Here is a 19,977-nt window from a genome sequence, read left to right as displayed (position 1 = left end):
TGATTCAATCCAAAATTTAACTAATTCTTGGTTACTTTAAATATATCTATAGTGTTCTAGTTTTGAAATATGATTGAAACTTCAAAAATGCCAAGTATTAGGAGTAGTATGTTAGTCTCTAAGCCATAAAAATAATGCCTAGGAAAATTATTACATGAGAATCATTAATCTGAAATTTAGATTGTTTATAATTAAATATGTTCACTGTTTTCACCAAGTTTATTCTAAATGTCTTTTTAGCTCAATCAGTAAAACCAAGTGCAAGAAGAAAGAAAGGGATAGAACTGGGAGACATTCAAACTTCCATTGAATCTATAAAACAAACACAGGAAGAAATTAAAAGGTAATATATACGACAGTGACTATTCATTTGAGTCTAGAGGAGTTAAGAATCCTGTTATGTAGGAAATCATATGCAAACTTTACATTTTTATAACATTGCTAAGCTAAAATAGAACCTTGGCACCTGTCACCTGATTACTGAAACTTAGGAAATTCCTTCAGCACTAAAATATTTGGGAGAGATGGGAGGTTGTTTTGTCTCATCTGTGAGACTAGAATTGGAATCTCTTCATCTTAACTGCTGTAGCATACTAGGAATGTAGCTGGGTTGAATGCGGAAGTGGGGTGGTTCCTGAGAAAGGTAACAAAGGCTTCCACAGTCTCCCTTGTACATGGCTGATTTTAATTGGAATGCACCAGTTGTTAAAAATACTGAAATACTTCCCATAACAGTGGGCAAATAGCCACTACCCTGAGACCTTCAAGTGTTCCCTGTGCGCTCCCAGACCCATCCCCTCACTCACCTCTCCGAGATCCGGCAACTAAAGGTCATAACACCTAGGGAAGTTCCTTGGAAGGGAAGGGGTCGTGATTCTGCTCCACTGGTAAGGCTGGCATGAGTTCAGATTGGTTGTCTCCCATCGCTATATCAGATGTTAAGTTTTTTTAATATTAGCCAGCCTTCTTTTGTGTATTCAGCACAGTGCTAGATGTTCTGGAGGATTTTTTTTTTTTTTTTAAGATCTTTTTTTCTGTTCTTGGTGATCTGTGGGGCTTACATTTAATTGCTGTTTTCATCTACAGCCTCATTTCCTGCCATTCCTCTCCACTTACCCACGCTCTAGTCCTATGAAACTCCTCACATCTCCAGAATATACTGTGCTCTCTCGTCTTCGGATCTTTACCCACACTGAATCCACTTTTTAGATTGCCCTTCCTCCCACCTTGCCCCTCAAGAAAATCCCTGTTTATCCTTCAGAATATAACTCAAATGTCACCCTTTTTGTAACATTTCTAATCACTCTGCCCTGTAGTTATTAATCCTTCCACTTGGCTTGTATGGCTCCCTATACATAGTCTTTTTGAGTGCTTACTGCGCTACAGAGTTGCTAATTGTGCGTGTCTGTTTACCTCACTGCACCCTGCCCCAGTTGGACCATGAGCTTCTTCAGAGCAGGGAGCGTGTCTTCTGCATCTTGGTATCATCAGCCCTTATATAAAGTGCTCGAGTTTCCTAACTTAATTATATTTATAAATTAACGAGGCTACTTGTTCATATTTGCCTCCTTTCTTTCGCTATACTCGTAAAACACTTTAATAGAAGTCAGAAAAAGAAAAACGTCTTCACTAATCAGCGCTCTTTAGCCAAAAGCATTTAGAGTGGCATGAGGATAATGTAAGCTCATTTTATGACTAAATTAACATTTTACTTTTGTTAGCATATGAAATGCCTACAGAGCATTCTTCAAGTTAGGAATGTCACAAAATTTGTTGTATTAATTATTTTTTTCCTGGTGAATTAAGGATTTTTCTCCAACTCGGCCTTTGTCTCCTAAAGAAAGATAAAAGAACCTTAGTGGGCCAACTAAGAAGCAAAATTTTTGTTTTAAAACCACTGTGATAACAAAGAAAGTGATATATTTTAAAGTCATCGAACTTTAAAAATTATGTTTAACACACATCATTTAAGTAATATATTTGGTACAGTGTAGAGTATAGATTAGGCAAGACCTAATAGTGGGTCCACATAGCATAATCAGTCCCTATTCAGGTGGTAGTAATTGATTGAACTTTATACAATTGAATTTTATACAATGAATTCTGTGACCATATATCAAATTGTGATTTCATTGCTAACATTTTTGGTAAATAATTATTAAATTTATTGTTGCTTATTTTTGTAGAAATATTATGGCTCTTCGAAATCATTTAATTTCAAGCACACCTGCCACGGATTATTTTCTGCAACAAAAAGACTACTTCATCATTTTTCTCCTGATTTTGCTTCAAGTTATAATAAACTTCATGTTTAAGTAGAAGTCCTTTACCGTTGACTCAATGAACTGGAATGATCATATTTGGCCTGGGACCAGTGTTGAAGTTGCTTTGGTCTTTATTAAAACATCACAATATTTCTAAAACAGAAAACCTTAGAAATATATGTAGAACTGTTGACTTTTCCTACCTTCTATCCTTAACCCTGAAATAAGAGCTATTCTATTTGGTTATTAAAGTGAACTATGTGTTAAGTGCCAGAACATTTCTAGCTTTTGTGAGACTGTGTCTACATGTGAGTATAACAAATCCACATGTATACACAATTGTGTCTTATGTATACCTTACAGTAGTCTTTAGAGTCTATGGTATGTTCGTGTTATGAAATATATAGCATTAATGTCGTTCATAACAAAAATGCTATCAATCTTATAAATATATGTGTAGCAATCTATTTTCTTCATAAAACCGGCACAAAACTTTTATCAGTAAGGAATTACAGAATGGGAAATGATGGGATAATAGACATAAATAGTTCAATGCACTGTACTGTTAAAAAAAAATCATTTCTAAAGCATTCAGCTCAATTGTCTTCTTAGAAACAGCAAAAAAAAAAAATTGTGGTCAAAATTGATTTATTGAGAGACAAGGTGGCAAACTGCTTTTATCAAAAGTTTACACAAGATTTTTTTTTAACCCCTAGAATTTAATATTTATAGATACAGGTATAAATATATGTATGTGTATATCAACAAAAAAAACTCTGGTTCTCAGATCTACTGATTATATCTTTCCTATCATACCTGTATAACACCCCCTTAAGCACTTGCTGAAAAAAGTGTGGTCAAACTTGATTGCTGTCCTTCTTTCTTTTTTTTTTTTAAAAACTCAGTTGGTCCAATAACATAGGCCAAATTTTAGAGATGGAATTATAGGGTGTATGAAATGCTGATAGTCATGATTTTTCATTATGAAAAACTTATTTTAGCTTTCATTTAGATTCTAGTGTGTTCAGTGAAACAGTTGAATAGAAAATATATATATAACCAATATTTTACTTCAAAAGCCAAAAAGAGAAGGACGATGAGAAAAGACACTTTGTGTGGTGGTATTTATGTGTACGTTAAAATTGGTTTCTTTAAAATGTGCAATAAGTTGAGCATCTAAGAAGAGCATCAAGTTCTCAAGTTTAATTCTCTGTTATCCTCCTCTGGTCTCAGTAACTGCAGTCTGTGGCAAAACCACAATTCCTCAAGATTCCTTTTGTTCAGGCTCAGGCAAACATTTTTCCTAAATATTTTTTTCAGTTTAATGTTTTTCCTTTATGTATCTTAGAATTCGGAAAGTAGATTTTGAAATGAAAATGAAGGTCAGAGAGAATAATTGCTCTGGCTACACTTGCCTTCGACTAAGAAGAGACTGTGAGACACTAGTAAAAATATAATCAGATGTTTATGCCATGCTAAGTATAAAATCAAGGAATGATTGCTAAATTATGAAAACTGAAAATGATTAAAAGGGCCTGCTTTTTTCCACCTAACCAGTATAGCTATCTTAAATATCCTTAGATTTTATGAAGAGCTATTTCCCATGTATTTTTGGCAAAACAATGCTGTATTCCATATGTACGTGTGAAAACATTTTTTAAATAGATTATACGTAAATAACATATACCTACACCCAGTATAAGTATAGGTATAATATGACTACACTAGAATAGGTGGGTTTTTGTTTGTATTTCATACTTGTTGATATAATTTTTATACTCACTTTCTGTTACCAATGTTATGCTCTACTGCCTATTCATTGATATATATTTTGTAAATACTGTACGACTTGATCCTTTTTTTATGGTTTAAATTAGTATTAATTTATATAAGTTGATTGGCTGATCACAAAATAATTTCATTATTAAACCCTGAAAACTTATATTTTTTGTTGGCAACTCCCCTTTGGGACTTTAGTCTTATCCACTTGTATGTTCCTTTCATTTGGTCTAAACAGTGTTTTATTTGTATGGTTACCTTCTAAGACTGGAGAGGTAGTTATTTACTTTTGTATATTTTCTTGTTAGGGCAAATGTGTTATGGGCTCTTATTACTCAAGGAGTCAAAAACTATTTCATAAGAAAGAGCAGGGTTACTCATGACTGTTTCTTATACACTAAAAGCATATATCTAATCTAATAGTCTTCTTATGCTTTTAGTTGTGTGAGTTCCTTTCTGTGAATTGAACACAAAACTCAGGAATTGGTGGCTTAGTTTTAGATCAGTGCTTATCCTAGGCTTAGTATGTGAATACTTTAAAACACATAATTAACTTTGTATTTAGCCATATATGTAGTTGACTTTGAATGTTCTCCACCTGAGATTAATCTTCCTTCACAATGGATTCATAAAAATTGTGATTGACAGTTCCCAGTTGTCTGAGAGCCTCATGGTGGTTTTTAGGATTTAAGACCTATGACCAGTTTTTTCTTCATTTGATCAAAAATTTTATTTTTTCACTTGAAAATTTAAATGAGTAATAATTATTGATGTGTGCATTTCTGTTTTAGTTGTTAAATATACTATGCCTTCAGTTATCTACCATTTAGTGAGACATAGATGGCCCAGGAAAAGATAATAAATAGGGCATGTGAAATAAGTTTCAGCAATAGATATTTTACTTATATTTCATGTCAGTATTTTCTTGTACTACTTATACAGTGTAATCTTTGTTACCATTCCATTGAAACAATTGGCCTTGTAAAATAAAACCCTCATTTAGTATTCACGCTTTTGTGCCTTTAAGAAAATACTTTTTGTCATTTTTGTGTTACAGAACTATAATATGATTCAAAGTGTTTATAGTCTTAATTATCACAAAAGGGTCATTTCTCTGTCACTTTATTCCCTTTTATATAGCTATAGCATATTTAAACAGTAATGCTGTACTTTTATAAGGGTTTGTCTATTTACCTATCTCAAATATATCCTTCACTTTCAGACATCATTGAAGTAGACTTGTCACATTATTCTGCGTATTGTAAACAGTGCCTTTTCAATGGGATTCACACTGTTTTAGGGGTCAACTCGTGCCATATACACACAAAATTATGTGGAGAAGGCAGTTTTAACTTTCTGAAGAATATCTTAGTCAAATATTTAAGAAAAAAATGTATAAAATTCCATTTTTTCCAGTGTTTAGCATTTCTAGTGAGCAATGAATATATTTGGGTTTTTGTTTGTTTGTTTGATATACAGTGATAATGAGCCATACATGATGCTGCGGATTATTTTGAATTATATTAAATGTATAGAAATAAAATATTAAAATTAGCATTTATACCAAATTTTCCAAATTGAACCATAGCGGGGTCAGGGGGGAACCCCACACAAATCACTAAGTTTACATTTCAACCTCTATCTTATTTGACTACATGGAAAAAGAGATTCTTGGGCTTCCCTGGTGGCGCAGTGGTTAAGAATCCGCCTGCCAATGCAGGGAACACGGTTCGAGCCCTGGTCCGGGAAGATCCCACATGCCGCTGAGCAAGTAAGCCCGCGTGCCTAGAGCCCGTGCTCCGCAACAAGAGAAGCCACCGCAATGAGAAGCCCGCGCACCGCAACGAAGAGTAGCCCCCGCTCTCTGCAACTAGAGAAAGCCTGCGCACAGCAACAAAGACCTAACGCAGCCAAAAAGAAATAAAAATAAATAAATTTATGAAAAAAAAAAGAAAAAGATTCTTTAAAATGTATATAACCTGCCACTATTATGTAATTTGCTTTCGTTCTGTTTACCTGTAGTGTGAATTTAGTATATTTAATTTGCTTTTTGTTAGTCTTAACATACTGTTTGTTTCGTTACAGTTTTTAATTGAAGATGGACTGTTAAAATTGTATAGGACCAGTGTCTCCTTAATATGATTAACATATTTAGAAGAACCACAAGAAACCCATGACAAAATGAATGTGAATATACTTTCTAAAATATTTAGAAAATTTTATCTTTCTGCATTTATTATGTAAAATTATTTTAGTATTACAATATTGAAATTTATTTAAAGAAAAAATGCCATGAAACATTTGAACTGATGAGCCACAGAACTTCAGTTGAAAATTTTCACTTTTTAGCATGCTAACTATTCATTTAAGTTAAATATCCTGTTTAATGGCCATTTTATAAATTCAAACACTACCACTGGTCAGTTTTGTGAAATAGAATAAAAGGATGTTATCTGCAGAGTAAGTACAGCACACTGTCAAATTCTTTTCCTTAAGGTGCATAGTAAATGTACAGATAGTCATAGGCAACTGTTTTGTAATGTATTACATTTCTAATCTGTTATTCCTAACCTATTATAAACGTTTGCAGAGACAAAAGAATTGAATTTTTCTAATCTGTAAAATGATGCTAACTTCAACAAGTAGGCATTCTAAATAAAATTTTTAAAAAGCAAACTGATCAAACGACTGAATATAACATATGGTGACTAGATTATTTAGTCTTAATTTTTTAATTAAAAATCATTTTGGGGGGGTAGTTGTGAAGGATGGTGAAGGGCTTGGAAGGGATTTAACAGCTAGAATCCTTAATGTATGCTTTACGTGATGCTTCATATTAATTCTTCTTGAATACTCATAACCTTCAGATAAGTGGAAGTTACATTTTATAGATGAAGATTCTGAGGCTCAGAGAAGTTAAATGATTCTAAAAGCTACATAGTAAGAGTGACAGCGAGCCCAAGTTTGAATCCATGTCTGACTTCAATGTCCATTATCTTTCCACTGTACACTTAAATAGAACTCTGACTTTACTTCTAAATGTTTGTAATAATCCACTGCTCGACTCGAGTAACCCCTTTGTGATGGGTAAGAACAAAAGAAACTTGGGAATTCCCTGGCGTCCAGTGGTTAGGACTCGGTGCTTTCACTGCTCGGGCCTGGGTTCAGTCCCTGGTGGGGGAACTAAGATCCCACAAGCTGCCTGGTGCGGCCTAAAAAAAGAAAAAGAAACTTGCCATTACACAAGCATATATACAGAACCCACATGAAAAAGTTTTTCCCCCCGCAAATCACCTATTAGTCCATACTGAGTCAACATCACGTATGTTGCAAGAAATCATTCCTCTAGTTTTCCTCTTTTCCTCCATCATCCTCCCCTCCCATATTTGCACCCCTCAGGATCCAGTTCCTTCTGGTTAATAGTGAGTTGGTTCTGTCTTACTGGGGGGAAGGGGAGGGCTGACAGGCTTCTCCAGTCCTATGCATAGGAATAAGGGGTAGGGAAAACAGGCCCTCACTGTTCAACCTCAATGAAACATCTACAAGGTAAATAATTTTCTTACTAGTGTTGACCACACTCTTAATAGGTGTCCTGTATTGTGTTATATAACTCTTTTGCACCTTACAAAATATCCCTTTCTTGTGGAGATAGTGGGCCCCTACAGTGGTGACACGTCACAGTAATTTGTTTAGTATGTTGTACTTGTTGAGTGCTTAGTACCTACGAGGCACCATGCAAAAACAAACAAAAAAAACCGCTTTAGGGCTTCCCTGGTGGCGCAGTGGTTGAGAATCTGCCTGCTAATGCAGGGGACACGGGTTCGAGCCCTGGTCTGGGAAGATCCCACATGCCGCGAAGCAACTAGGCCCGTGAGCCACAACTACTGAGCCTGCGCGTCTGGAGCCTGTGCTCCGCAATAAGAGAGGCCGCGATAGTGAGAGGCCCGCGCACCGCGATGAAGAGTGGCCCCCGCTCGCCGCAACTAGAGAAAGCCCTTGCACAGAAACGAAGACCCAACATAGCAAAAATAAACAAATAAATAAATTTATTTTTTAAAAAAATTACTATTCAATTTTTTTTAAAAAACCGCTTTGTAAACATTCTCACCCTCCTTAAAACCTTGTGTTTTTTTTTTTTTACATATCTATTATCACCATTTTTTTTTAAGATGAGAAGAGCGGAGACAAATGAATGTCACAGATAAGTACATGGCACAGCAAACCCAGGTCTAAATATTAAGCCTATGCTCTTAACCGTTTCATCCTTAAAGAGAGAGGGTATGTGTGTGTCAATATACGAAACAGTATGTTGTTTCTGCTGAACAGTATGTTTTTTTCTGCCGTCCGATTGTGTCCAATAATCTTGGGTCACTGTGTTTTTAAAGCATCCTATTGATTTACCACTGTGGCTAAGTGTTCACATCTATCACCTCTGCTAAGGAAAAGTTAAACCGTGGTGGGTTTCATAGTGATACCTAAGCCCAGGAAATGTGGCAAAGCCCCCAGCAGAAAGCACGAAGCCTGCAGCTCGTGACCGTGGCCAGGGCCTCCTCATCTGTCCTACATCCCGAAAGAGAACCGCTGATGCAGAGTGTGGACAGGACATGCACGAGTCCAAGGCAGAGGTTTTTGTTACGGAACGGTGAACTTTTGACGGCGGTCGGGAACGAACCGAGCTCTAGCCGCGGTGCCCAGTCCCTCCGCTCTCGTGCCGGGTTCCTGGGAGACGGAGGGATCTGGTGGCAGCTGAAGCCTCCAAGAGAGAGGAATGAATTCACCTAGGAGGGGGAGAAGGGCTTGCGGTTTCCTGTCCGGGGACAGCTCCCGAGAAGCCCCGACCTCTTTCCCATCTCCGCGGGCTTTTGGACCGCTAGCTCCTACTGGCAGAACAGCGGGGCTCTCCCGCTGAGCGGGCGGGAAGACGGACGCTCGCCCAACCAAGAAACCGAGCAGCACCGGCTTCCGGCCTCCTCCCCGCCTCTTCCGCTTCCGCCTGCGCCCCGCTCCTGCGCGTCCTGGGCTTCTACAGGCGGCGACCCGAAGCCGTCAGAAGTTAGAAGGCTATGGCCGCTGCGGGGTCTGTGAGGGCGGCGTTGCAGGTGGCGGAAGTGCTAGAAACCGTCGTGAGCTGCTGCTTGGGGCCCGAAGGGCGGCAGGTTCTGTGTACCAAGCCCACTGGCGAGGTGCTGCTCAGCCGGGATGGAGGCCGCCTCCTGAAGGCGCTACACTTAGAGCATCCCATAGCCAGGTACTTGCGTGTCACGCTCCAGACCGTTAGAGCATCTTATAACCAGGTACTCAGGTCCCGCACTCCAGCCCTCAGGCCATCTCCCTGAACTTCTTGTCCCTGAGGTTATGCTCCTGGAAGAACTGACCTTGGACGAGACCCTTGTACGCTCAGAGTTAGAGCGCTGCCCGCTGCCCGCTGCCCGAGGGAACATTCCCAGACATCGAATCATTAACAACTGCCGAGAGCATTTCTCACTCCTTTCCTTCCTGCTCGACCCAACCCCTAGAATCTTGAAGTAGAACAAAGTAACTTAAAAAAGGAAAAAACTAAAACTAGGGATATCACAGAGACAGTATTCTCGTTATATGCCTGTAGCTGTAAAAACATGGTTTCAACTTGATTTAGGCAGCCCTCTGAGAATCTGAGTTGCTTTATTTCTTTCTTGTACAGGATGATGGTGGCATGTGTTTCCAGTCATATAAGAAAAACAGGAGATGGTGCTAAAACATTTATTATCTTTCTTTGCCATTTACTCAGAGAACTTCATGCAATCACAGACAAGGAAAAGGATTCTTTCTTTTCTGAAAATATTCAAACCCATGGAAGGCACTGGAAAAATTGTTGTCAGTGGAAATTTATTTCCCAAGCTCTTCTAACATTTCAGACACAAATATTAGACTACGTTATGGACCATTACTTAAGTAGACACTTTTTGTCCATCTTTTCTTCATCCACCAAAGAGAGACCATTGTGTAGGAGCTCTTTAGAGATGCTCTTAGGAGCATACTTTTGTGGAAGAGTGGGAAGAAATAATCACAACTTTGTATCACAGTTGATGTGTGACTACTTTTTCAAGTGTACAGCTTGTGAAAGTGGGTTTGAAGAAGTACTTGAGTTAGTGGATGACTGTTTTGTCGAGTTGAAAGTGGGTGTCACCGGCCTTCCTGTTTCCGATTCCAGGATCATAGCTGGGCTTGTGCTTCCCAGAGACTTTTCTGTGTACTGTCCAGCAGACGGTGACATAAGAATAGTGATAGTAATAGAAACCATTCAGCCTCCTTTTTCAACTTTTGGATCAGAGTTTATTCTAAATTCAGAAGCACAGTTTCGGACATCTCAATTTTGGATTACAGAAAGGACAAAAGCAATAATGAAATATTTACAGAAGCAGAATGTAAAATTGCTCCTATCTACTGTGAAACAACCAGACTTAGTAATTTATTGTGCAGGACTGAATGGCATATCTGTGGTGGAGTGTTTATCATCTGAAGAACTTTCTCTTATCCAGAGAGTCATTGGTCTCGCTCCCTTTGTACTACCACAGGCCTCTTCTCAGTATGAACTCTCTAACACTGCTATGGTGAAATTTTGTAAGCCCTTTATTCTTAGATCCAAAAGGTATGTTCATCTTGGCTTGATTAGCACATGTTCGTTTACACCACACTGTATAGTTCTTTGTGGTCCAGTGCAGGGTCTTGTTGAACAACACCAGGATGCTTTACATGGAGCATTTAAAATGCTTCGGCAGTTATTTAAAGACCTTGATCTAAATTATGTGACACAAGCCAGTGACCAAAATTGTACTTCAAGTCCTCTTATTTATAAGAATAGTAGAGAAAGTAATGACTTACCAGAAATTGTTAATGGCTCAATACAAAGGCCATATCAGGACACAGTTGTAAAGAACAAGGATGAACTGGCAAAAACTCAAACATATTTAAAAGCATATTCAAATTTGGTAGTTCCAAGTGTAGAATTAGAAACAAATATATTGTGTTCAACACCAACAGTGACACTAACAGCTACATACCAGACAGATGCAACACTGAGATGTTTCTCTCCAAACAAAGCCAGGATAATGGATGACCATGAACCATTTATTGAGAGTAATTCTGCTAACTCAACAACAGAAAATACTAGAAGAGAAATTTCTTATGAAAATTTACAGGTCACAAAAAATGCTAGAAAGGGGAGCATATTACCAGTGAGAGAGAAGTCACTAGAGATGTGTACTTCCCAGAGTTACTGTTTCTCATCTGTACCAGCTGGTTGTGTTTTGCCAGTGGGTGGTAATTTTGAGATCTTGTTGCATTACTATCTTCTCAACTATGCCAAAAAGTGCCGGCAATCAGAAGAAACCATGGTTAGTATGATAATAGCTAATGCACTTTTAGGCGTTCCCAAAATCTTGTATAAGTCTAAGAAAGGAAATTACAGCTTTCCACAAATACATATAAGAGCTCTCCATGCACTGCAAACCAATCAACCCATGATAAGCAACCAGACAGGTTTGGAATCAGTTGCTGGTAAATACCGGTTACTAACTTCAGTTCTTCAGTGTTTGACAAACATTTTAACCATTGACTTGGTAATCAATATTAAGAGACAGCCTCAGGAAATTTATGATCAAGATTCAGAAGAAGAACTATAAAGTTGGAAGCTTTTTATTAACCAAAGTTTTAATCCAACTCAAGCCATAAAGCAAGGCAGGCATGTGACCACTGATTTTCAAGTTAATTCAGTCTAGTTAGGAAAACAGCATAACTTAAAAAGTCTTTAGAAGTACACAAGGCCAGCACACATTCAGACACAAATATTAGAGACTACATTAGGGCACAGTTCTGAGGAGGAATCCTTCTGGATGGGTGAAGCCAAGATCTGAGTAAGCGTATCGTTTTTCCCCCTCAGTATCCCTGCGTCTGCTGTGTGTTAGTCTGTGCGTTTGGGGGAAGGTATTTCCTTATAGCTCCTTTTTACTTTTCTGTATCTTTTTTCACTCTTCATCCCTTCTCCCTTGCCTTTCTGTATCTAGTTAATAGAGTAATTTAATCTCAGATTTGGATGTGGTCTTCAAATGCCATCCTACTTTAATTGTTTATAATATAAAACATATTTGCTTTATTTAAAATGATTTATTTTCCCTACTCATAATTTCTATAGCAATGAGTAAAAGGCTCATTTTCTTTTTCTCAAACAGTGTGTGAGTAAAATTAGTTTTTACTTTTTTGTGGCCCCTTGTTTAGAGCCTAGATAGATTTTTTTTCCCCATTCATACACCAATGAGTATGTCACCATAAATATGGCTTTGTGCATTGTAAACTTATTTTCATTTCTTTAGTTGAAAGTTAATTCCAGAAAGGATATGAAATTCATACTATCATTTTCTCCTGTCCTCTAAGACCTTGCAAAACTAATTCATGTATTTGCTGAGTTTTCTTGTATTTGGTGCATAGCCAGAGTTCAGTAGTAATGCAAGAGGGAGGGGATATGGGGCTATACATATGTAGATAGCTGATTCACTTTGTTATACAGCAGAAACTAACACAACACTGTAAAGCAGTTATACACCAATAAAGATGTTAAAAAAGTAATAATAATAATAATTGGAGAATTACAGTTGGCTCTCCAATCCTTGGGTTCTCCATCGGTGGATTCAACCAACTGTGGATTGAATATATTCAGGAAAAAAAATTCCAGAAAGTTCCAAAAAGCAAAACTTTAATTTGCCAGGTGCACTGGCAACTATTTATATAGCATTTACATTGTATTAGGTATTATAAGTAATCTAGAGATGATTTAAAGTACACAAGACAATGTGCACAGGTTACATGCAAACACTGTGCCATTTTATTATAGGGACTTAAGCACCCACAGATTTTGGTATCCTCAGGAGGGGGGGAATGTTCTGGAACCAATCCCCCTTGGATCCCAAGAGACGACTGTATTTATTTCTAATAAGAATTTTTTAATGTTTATATTTTATCTTAAAGGTTTATAAATGCAAATAATACTGTGCACCTAGCTGTGAATAAGGACAGTGTTTTCTACTTTTAGTAGTTCTCTGTAACACCCCAGGCAGTGCTGTGTTCATACCAAGTATTCGGAAGTGCTTGTTGAATAAAACTGTTATCTTTAATCTGATCTAATTTTGTGTTTCCAGTTTACTAATTCAGCAGATTCTTATTGAGCGCCTACTATGTGCCAGATGCTGAATATACCATGGTAAACAAATAGATATGGTTCCTACCTTCATGCACCTTTCCTCAAAGGTCAATGGGTAGTAGATAGTGACACCACTTGGATCGAGATTAAATTTAGGAAAACTGATGAAAATTTCATTACAGTTAAACTTGAAAAAGCGATGACTAACGTATTTAAGAACTATAATATTCCATCATGCAGATCTCATGATCTTTTATATTAAATATAATTTCATTTTTGTAAGGTTTATGCCATATATGATAACATTATTTCACTTCTGTGACTATGGAGAGAATGTATTAGCTCTACTTCTTATACGGATTTCATAGATATATAAACGTACTGTAAAATTGTTGTATAATTTTTTCCATTCACTTTTTTAAATTGCCTGTCAGGTCACTTGATAGCTTTGCTTTATTTTGTTGTTGTTTTAAATACTTCATCATTGAAGGCATTCAAAGACTTTTCAGTGTATGCCTGTGCCTTGCATATGGTAGGCATTTTATAACTATAAATAATCACTAGCCCAGGAGCCACTTTGTAATCTGGGAGTGGGTCTTTTTGTGTTTGGCACCTCATCTAATATCTGGCACACGGTAGTAGCCAATAAATGTCTGTTGAGAAACTCTGGTCCTCATGGATGAGGTCCTAATTATTTCTATCAAACTTTCATGGAAAAGGATCTGTTTGCGGGGGAAAGAAGCAAAAAATGTAGAACAAATCTGCACAAGGCAATCGTTTTTCTTTTAATTAAAAAAATCCTCAAAAATGGTGATAAAGCTTTCATGGGTCATCCTTGTCATTTACAGAATAACACTAGGGAGTTTAGATTACTGGGTTAGATAAAAGAGCACTTCAAAAATGTAATTACGTTATACTTAAATCCACTTACACAAAGGACTTGAGGTGACCTGCAACAAAAAATAGATGAAATTAAAGTAAAATCTAAATAAAAATTAAAGAATCAAGAGCAAAGAAAATGTAAAAATGAGTAAAAGTCAAGACCATGTTCCTGTTTTTATTCTGCATAATGAATAACCTCAAAATTTACTTGATTGGAATCACTGTATTATTACCTCTCATGGTTCTGAGAGTTGCCTGGATTTAGCTGGACAACCTTCCCTGTAGTCTGTTGGGTGAGGCAGTCATGCAGGTCAGCTGAAGTTCAAGGGGAGGGAACACAGGCCCCACCACTCAATGGAAAGTGCCAATGACACATTATAAGAAGAGCGTGTGGGATGAGATATATTGAGTCAGCTATCTTTGGAAAACAATCTGCAACACCATGGGAGAGAAAAGAGGACAGCTTCTCAGCTGAGGTTTTTATTATTGTTTTCTGAAGTTACATGTCAGTCCACCTCCCACAAACACATTTTCCCCAGTAACTTTTATGAACTCCTTATTTTTTTCTCACTGGGCCAGCACAAGCCATTTTTATTCCCAAAACAATAGGCATTGAATAGTTGAATATCTCTGAACTGCTTTAACCAGGGAGCTCTTTAACCATGTTACACTGGAAATGTTAGGGTATGCATGTTTTAGACTAAAAGGGATGGGGAAGAGGAATGCAATTTGAGCCTGAACTTTTTTTTTTTAATAAATTTACTTATTTATTTATTTATTTTTGGCTGCATTGGGTCTTCGTTGCTGTGCGCGGGCTTTCTCTAGTTGCGGCGAGCAGGGACTACTCTTTGTTGTGGTGCGTGGGCTTCTCATTGCAGTGGCTTCTCTTGTTGCAGAGCATGGGCTCTAGGCGCGCGGGCTTCAGTAGTTGTGACACGCCGGCTCAGTAGCTGTGGCTCGTGGGCTCTAGAGTGCAGGCTCAGTAGTTGTGGCGCACGGGCTTAGTTGCTCTGCCTGTGGGATGCATGTGGGATCTTCCTGGACCAGGGCTCGAACCCGTGTCTCCTGCATTGGCAGGCTATTCTTAACCACTGTGCCATCAGGGAAGTCCTGAGCCTGAACTTTTATCAGAAATTACTCGTCTCCTCCCAAAAGGAATAGAATATGTTTTTCTTATCATCACAGCACAGCAGAGAAAACAAAAACTACAGTTGGAGGGGGATATATATATATATATATATATATATATATATATATATATATATATATAATATATGTGTGTATATATATATGTTATATATATATTATATATATATTATATATATATATGTTATATAATATATATATATACTTTGCAGTTTTGTAAACAGCAAGAGATTGGTAACAACCTAAACTCTAGATGGATCCGCAAACTAAACGGGATAGGGGCAGTGACTGGGGGGGAAACATGCATAGGGAAGAGGTGAAAAGTTGATTTCTCAGTGTATACCTTATGGCATTTTGATTTTTGAACCATTTGAATACTACTTATTCAAATGAGATAAAATTTTTAAAAATAGGTTTAGAGCAAACACATAGAATGCACCCCAAATAGTAATAAAGTAATAAGGATCCTGGCCTAAGGAAACACAAGATCAGAATGGAAGAAAAATGATGTGAGATACACAGTGATGGATCAGTACTTTTACAATGGAAGAAAAGATACAGTCGAAAGAGGGAATATTCTCTTAACTATAATTGGCTAAGGGTTTTCTCAACAATTCTGGAAACATTCTCCCTTAGCAGGCTACTATGAGCCAAGGAAGTGCCAGCAAGCAGTGTGGCACTCACTTCCTCATGGAATTTTCAGTCCTGGGTCTGGCTTCCTCTTATGCAGACTCACCATCAGATTTTGTCAGCACGTTGAGAATGGCTCTGTCTCAGGGTCTGAGTTAAACCAAACTTGTGAGAGTGATCAATTTATTTACAATAAGAACTGTCCCAGGAACTAGAATATTCCAAGTCCATCTGACCAGTCTTTCCTCTGTGTATGGACCTGTATTATTACTTCCTGTGGGAAGTAATAATCAGGTGGTTGCCCAGTAAGCATGGAATCAGAACAAGAGGAATCAAATTAACTCCTCCCAGCCAGTTATGCTCCCGTTCCCCAGTGCTCGGTCCTGGCCTTCTACACCTACACTTGCTTCCTGTGGGATTCTATCCAGGTCTATAACTTGGGTGCCACTACATGCTGATGATTCCAAATTTTGTATTTCCAGCCAACCTCTTCTCTCAACTCCCCAACTCATTTATCCAACTCCCAACCCAGTCTCCATGTGGATGCTTACCCTTAACATGTCCAAAACAGGATCTCTATTTCCCATCCCCTAAACCTGGCCTTTCCCCTGCTGTCCCATCTTAGTTAATGGTATCACCAAACTCCCACTCATTCAAGACAAAAACCTGAGAGGCATCTTGGCTCCAGTCTTTCCTTCACATCCCACAGCCAATCAGCAAATCCTGCTGGCCCCACAAATAAAGTGGATTTCATATCCACCCACTTCTCACAATTGCCTTTCCAGCCCAAGTCACTTCATCTCTTACCTGCAGCAGCCTCCTAATGGTCCTCTTCGCCTCTGTCTCACCTTGTACTTTATCCTAGAGTGATTTCCCCCCAACTTCTTATTTCAAATGTTTTAACTCCACAAAAAAGTTGAAAAAAAAGCACAACAGACGCCCACAAATCCTTCATCTAGATTCACCAATTACCATTTTACCCTTTGTGCATGCGTGCATGTGCGCGCACACACACACAGACACACACACACACACTTTACTGAACCATCTGAAAACAAGTTGTATCCCTAAATACCTCAATAAGTATTTACCATGAACAAGGACTTCCCCTACATGATTGAATGATTCTTTTAAAAATGCAAATCCTGTCATGTCATTCCTCTGCTCAAAGTCTTCCAAAGGTTTTTCCTTCACACAGAATGAAATCCAAATTTATCATGGTCTACAGGGCTGTACATGATCTGTTCCCCTGCTTATCCCTAAAATCTCATCTGATACTCTCCCTCTAGCTTTCTCCCCACCAGTTACACTATCAGGACAAGTTATGCCATACTGAGGTAACAAATAACTCCAGATCTCAAGAGCCTTGACACAGTACAAATTGATTTCTTGCTCACATTCATGCCTATTAAAGGTCAGGCTTCTCGGGCTTCTGATCCCACACTGTTTTCTTCCTCACTCCTAATTCAAGGCTGGTGGAGCAGTCACTGTCTTGAGCGTTACCAAGCATCACGCCAGAGAGAGAGAAAAAAGAGATCTAGAGGGTCTTGCATTGGCTCTGTTCAGAACTGGCACGTGTCATTTCTGCTCATGACTCACTGTCCAGAATTCGTCACATGGTCCTACCCATCCACAGAAGAACCAGGTAGTGCAGATCTACCTTGTGCCTGGAATGAGAGAGAACCAGAACATTTGGCTAACAGCACTAATGAGTACCCAAACTGGCCTTCTTTCTGTCCCTTGAACGCACAAGTTCATTCCAGCCTCTGAGTTTTCCATTTGCTGTTCTGTCTGCATAAAAATCTTCCCCTCTGATCTTCATATGGCTCACTTCCTCACTTTATTCAGGTATTTCTGCTTTAATGTCACCTCCTTAGAGATAACTTTTCTTGACCTTTCAATCTAAAATAATACCATATTCCTTCCCCATGACCTCCCTTGTTCTCTATCTTCCTACCTTGTTAAGCTTTTTTTGAATCACATATCTGATGTTATTAGTATGTGTGTTTATTTTTTGTATTGACTGCTTTCCCCACAAGAATGTAAAGTCCATGAGGACTTTGACTTCTTCACTTCCGTATTTCCAGCATGTGGGATAGTGCCTGGCCAAGTAGGCACTCGGTGAATGAATGAATGAGTGAATGAATGAATAGGAATGGACCAATGGAAAGACTGACTAAGGCTCCCTTCTCCTGAGCGGTGATCACATAGATCCAACCAACATTTGCCTCAGTGACTCCATTTTTGTTTGTTTCCAACACCACCTAAGCGCCAATGAACCCAGTTTTTTCTTAAAATACTAAATCACTGCAGAGTCCTACCAGCCTGGAAGCCATTCTGTTTCCTTCAGGTGACTTAGCATGTCCCTGTTCTAAACAATCATTTGTTCATTTCAAAGAGTAGCTCTCAGTAGAAATTTCATTCCCAAGTCTCTGCCGAAAGCCTCCCTGTAGCCTTACGTAGACATGCTGTATTATGGTTGAATCGCATTTATGCTTAGGTTAACAATATGGTAAATAGGCATAGTTCTTGCAGTCTCTATCATTTACAACAACTCCTTTGGATGTTTATATTGATATTTAGCCCCAAGTAAAATCACCAGTCACCAATGCCAGATCTTATTAAATAAGATCTGGGTGAAAACCTCCCTGATTATAGCAACCAAGGTTCTTGTGCCCAGATTAAACACACCTAGTTAGTAATTGGCTGTGCTCCTTGAACTACTCAGGGAGGTTTCCATTATCTGTCCCCCACTATGGGGAAATCCCTGCTGTGGCAACAGAAATGTCCATCTTCTTTAAAAAAGGGACCCCATGGTCTATTTAGCCTTAATACATATTTCAAAAGTACATTTGTGCAAAACTTCCTGGGGCTTCACTTGTATTTCTGTCACAATTTACACATCATTTTGTACTTAATAAACTCCCATACTGAACTCTTCTAATTTGTACTGTATGTCTTAAAATTTACATTAACTCACAATATAATGAGTCTTAATAATTATTTAGGGTTTCGTATACAATCCCCCAGATGGTAATGCCTACAAGATTATTATCAAATGATAAACTTGGGCATAACTTGATAAGGAAGTTATCTAATGTGCTCTTTGAGAAGATTTTGTTGGTTATTTAGGGGGGAAAAAAGTCCATTTATATATTTCTCTTATTTGCAATATTTTACTCTAACCCTTTCGAGAAGTGAAAGAGGAGATCTCTTATATATGTATTAGAGGAAACGAAATTAACTATGTAGTGAAGACAAAATTGGGACAGTTTGAAGATTGTATTTCTGTTCTAAACTGAGGCACAGTGTAGTAGAAAGAACGTAGTATTTGAAGTCAAGCAGACCAGTATTGCCATCCTGGCTCTACCAGTTACTATTTGTGTAACTTTGGACAAGTTGCTAAATACCTCTTCTACCTTAATGTCCTCATCTATGAAGTAGTAATAACAGAACCTACTTCATATAACTGTGGTGAAGATGAGTAAAGAGATCTGATGAGAAGTGCCTCTCACAATGCCTGCCACATTATTAAGTAGGAGCTTAATAAATAAGCTTTATTTCTTCCTTTGGTTGCCATAAATTTTTAAAAAATATTTATTTATTTATTTATTTATTTGGCTGCACTGGGTCTTACTTACGGCACGCAGGATCTTCGTTGACACGTGCAAGATCTTTAGTTGCGGTATGCAGGATCTTTTAATTGCAGCATGCGGAAATCTTTTATTTGCGGCTTGCAGCCTCTTAGTTGCAGCAAGTGGGATCTAGTTCCCTGACCAGGGATCGAACCCAGGCCCCCTGCATTGGGAGCGCGGAGCCTTAACCACTGGACTACCAGGGACGTCCCACCCATAAATTTTAAACTTTTCCCTCCATCCTCCAGTTCTTCAGTTATACTTGATAACCTGTTCCCTACATGGAAAAACAGCAGAAACCTTTGGGACTCATGCCAGCATGGACCACGGATATCACAGATATAGTAGAAATTCACTGTGGCAGATTGTATTTTCTCCTGTATGTCCCTTGCCATATTCTCTAAGTATGACCTTGACACTCCTCTGATAGAATGGTGGAATCTAAGTCTCCTCTTCTTAAACCTGGATG

The 19,977-nt window shown here is 38.1% G+C and overlaps 2 protein-coding genes across 13 annotated transcripts in view; both read left to right on the top strand.

Moving 5' to 3' along the window:
- The window catches only part of OSBPL8 (oxysterol binding protein like 8), a 200,436-nt gene extending 193,717 nt beyond the window's left edge, over window positions 1–6,719 (top strand). For all 5 annotated transcript variants that reach the window (XM_068560527.1, XM_068560528.1, XM_068560531.1 and 2 more), the window contains 2 exons: window positions 241–343; window positions 2,187–6,719. In XM_068560527.1, coding sequence (XP_068416628.1) covers window positions 241–343; window positions 2,187–2,319 — 236 coding nt within the window. In that variant the 3' untranslated portion in view covers window positions 2,320–6,719. The remainder of the gene's footprint in view (window positions 1–240; window positions 344–2,186) is intronic.
- A 2,345-nt stretch (window positions 6,720–9,064) lies between these two features.
- BBS10 (Bardet-Biedl syndrome 10) overlaps window positions 9,065–19,977 on the top strand; it is a 180,741-nt gene continuing 169,828 nt past the window's right edge. For 6 of the 8 annotated variants that reach the window (XM_068561760.1, XM_068561758.1, XM_068561761.1 and 3 more), the window contains exon 1: window positions 9,065–9,291. In XM_068561760.1, the coding sequence (XP_068417861.1) occupies window positions 9,107–9,291 (185 nt within the window). In that variant the 5' untranslated portion in view covers window positions 9,065–9,106. Of the gene's footprint in view, window positions 9,292–9,723; window positions 12,103–19,977 lie in introns of those variants that run through there. The other 2 variants (XM_068561757.1, XR_011076065.1) reach the window with 2 other exon arrangements.

The sequence above is a fragment of the Eschrichtius robustus genome, chromosome 13 (assembly GCF_028021215.1).
Source record: "Eschrichtius robustus isolate mEscRob2 chromosome 13, mEscRob2.pri, whole genome shotgun sequence".
NCBI classification, from domain to species: domain Eukaryota; kingdom Metazoa; phylum Chordata; class Mammalia; order Artiodactyla; family Eschrichtiidae; genus Eschrichtius; species Eschrichtius robustus.
This window is presented reverse-complemented; position numbering and strand designations above follow the sequence as displayed.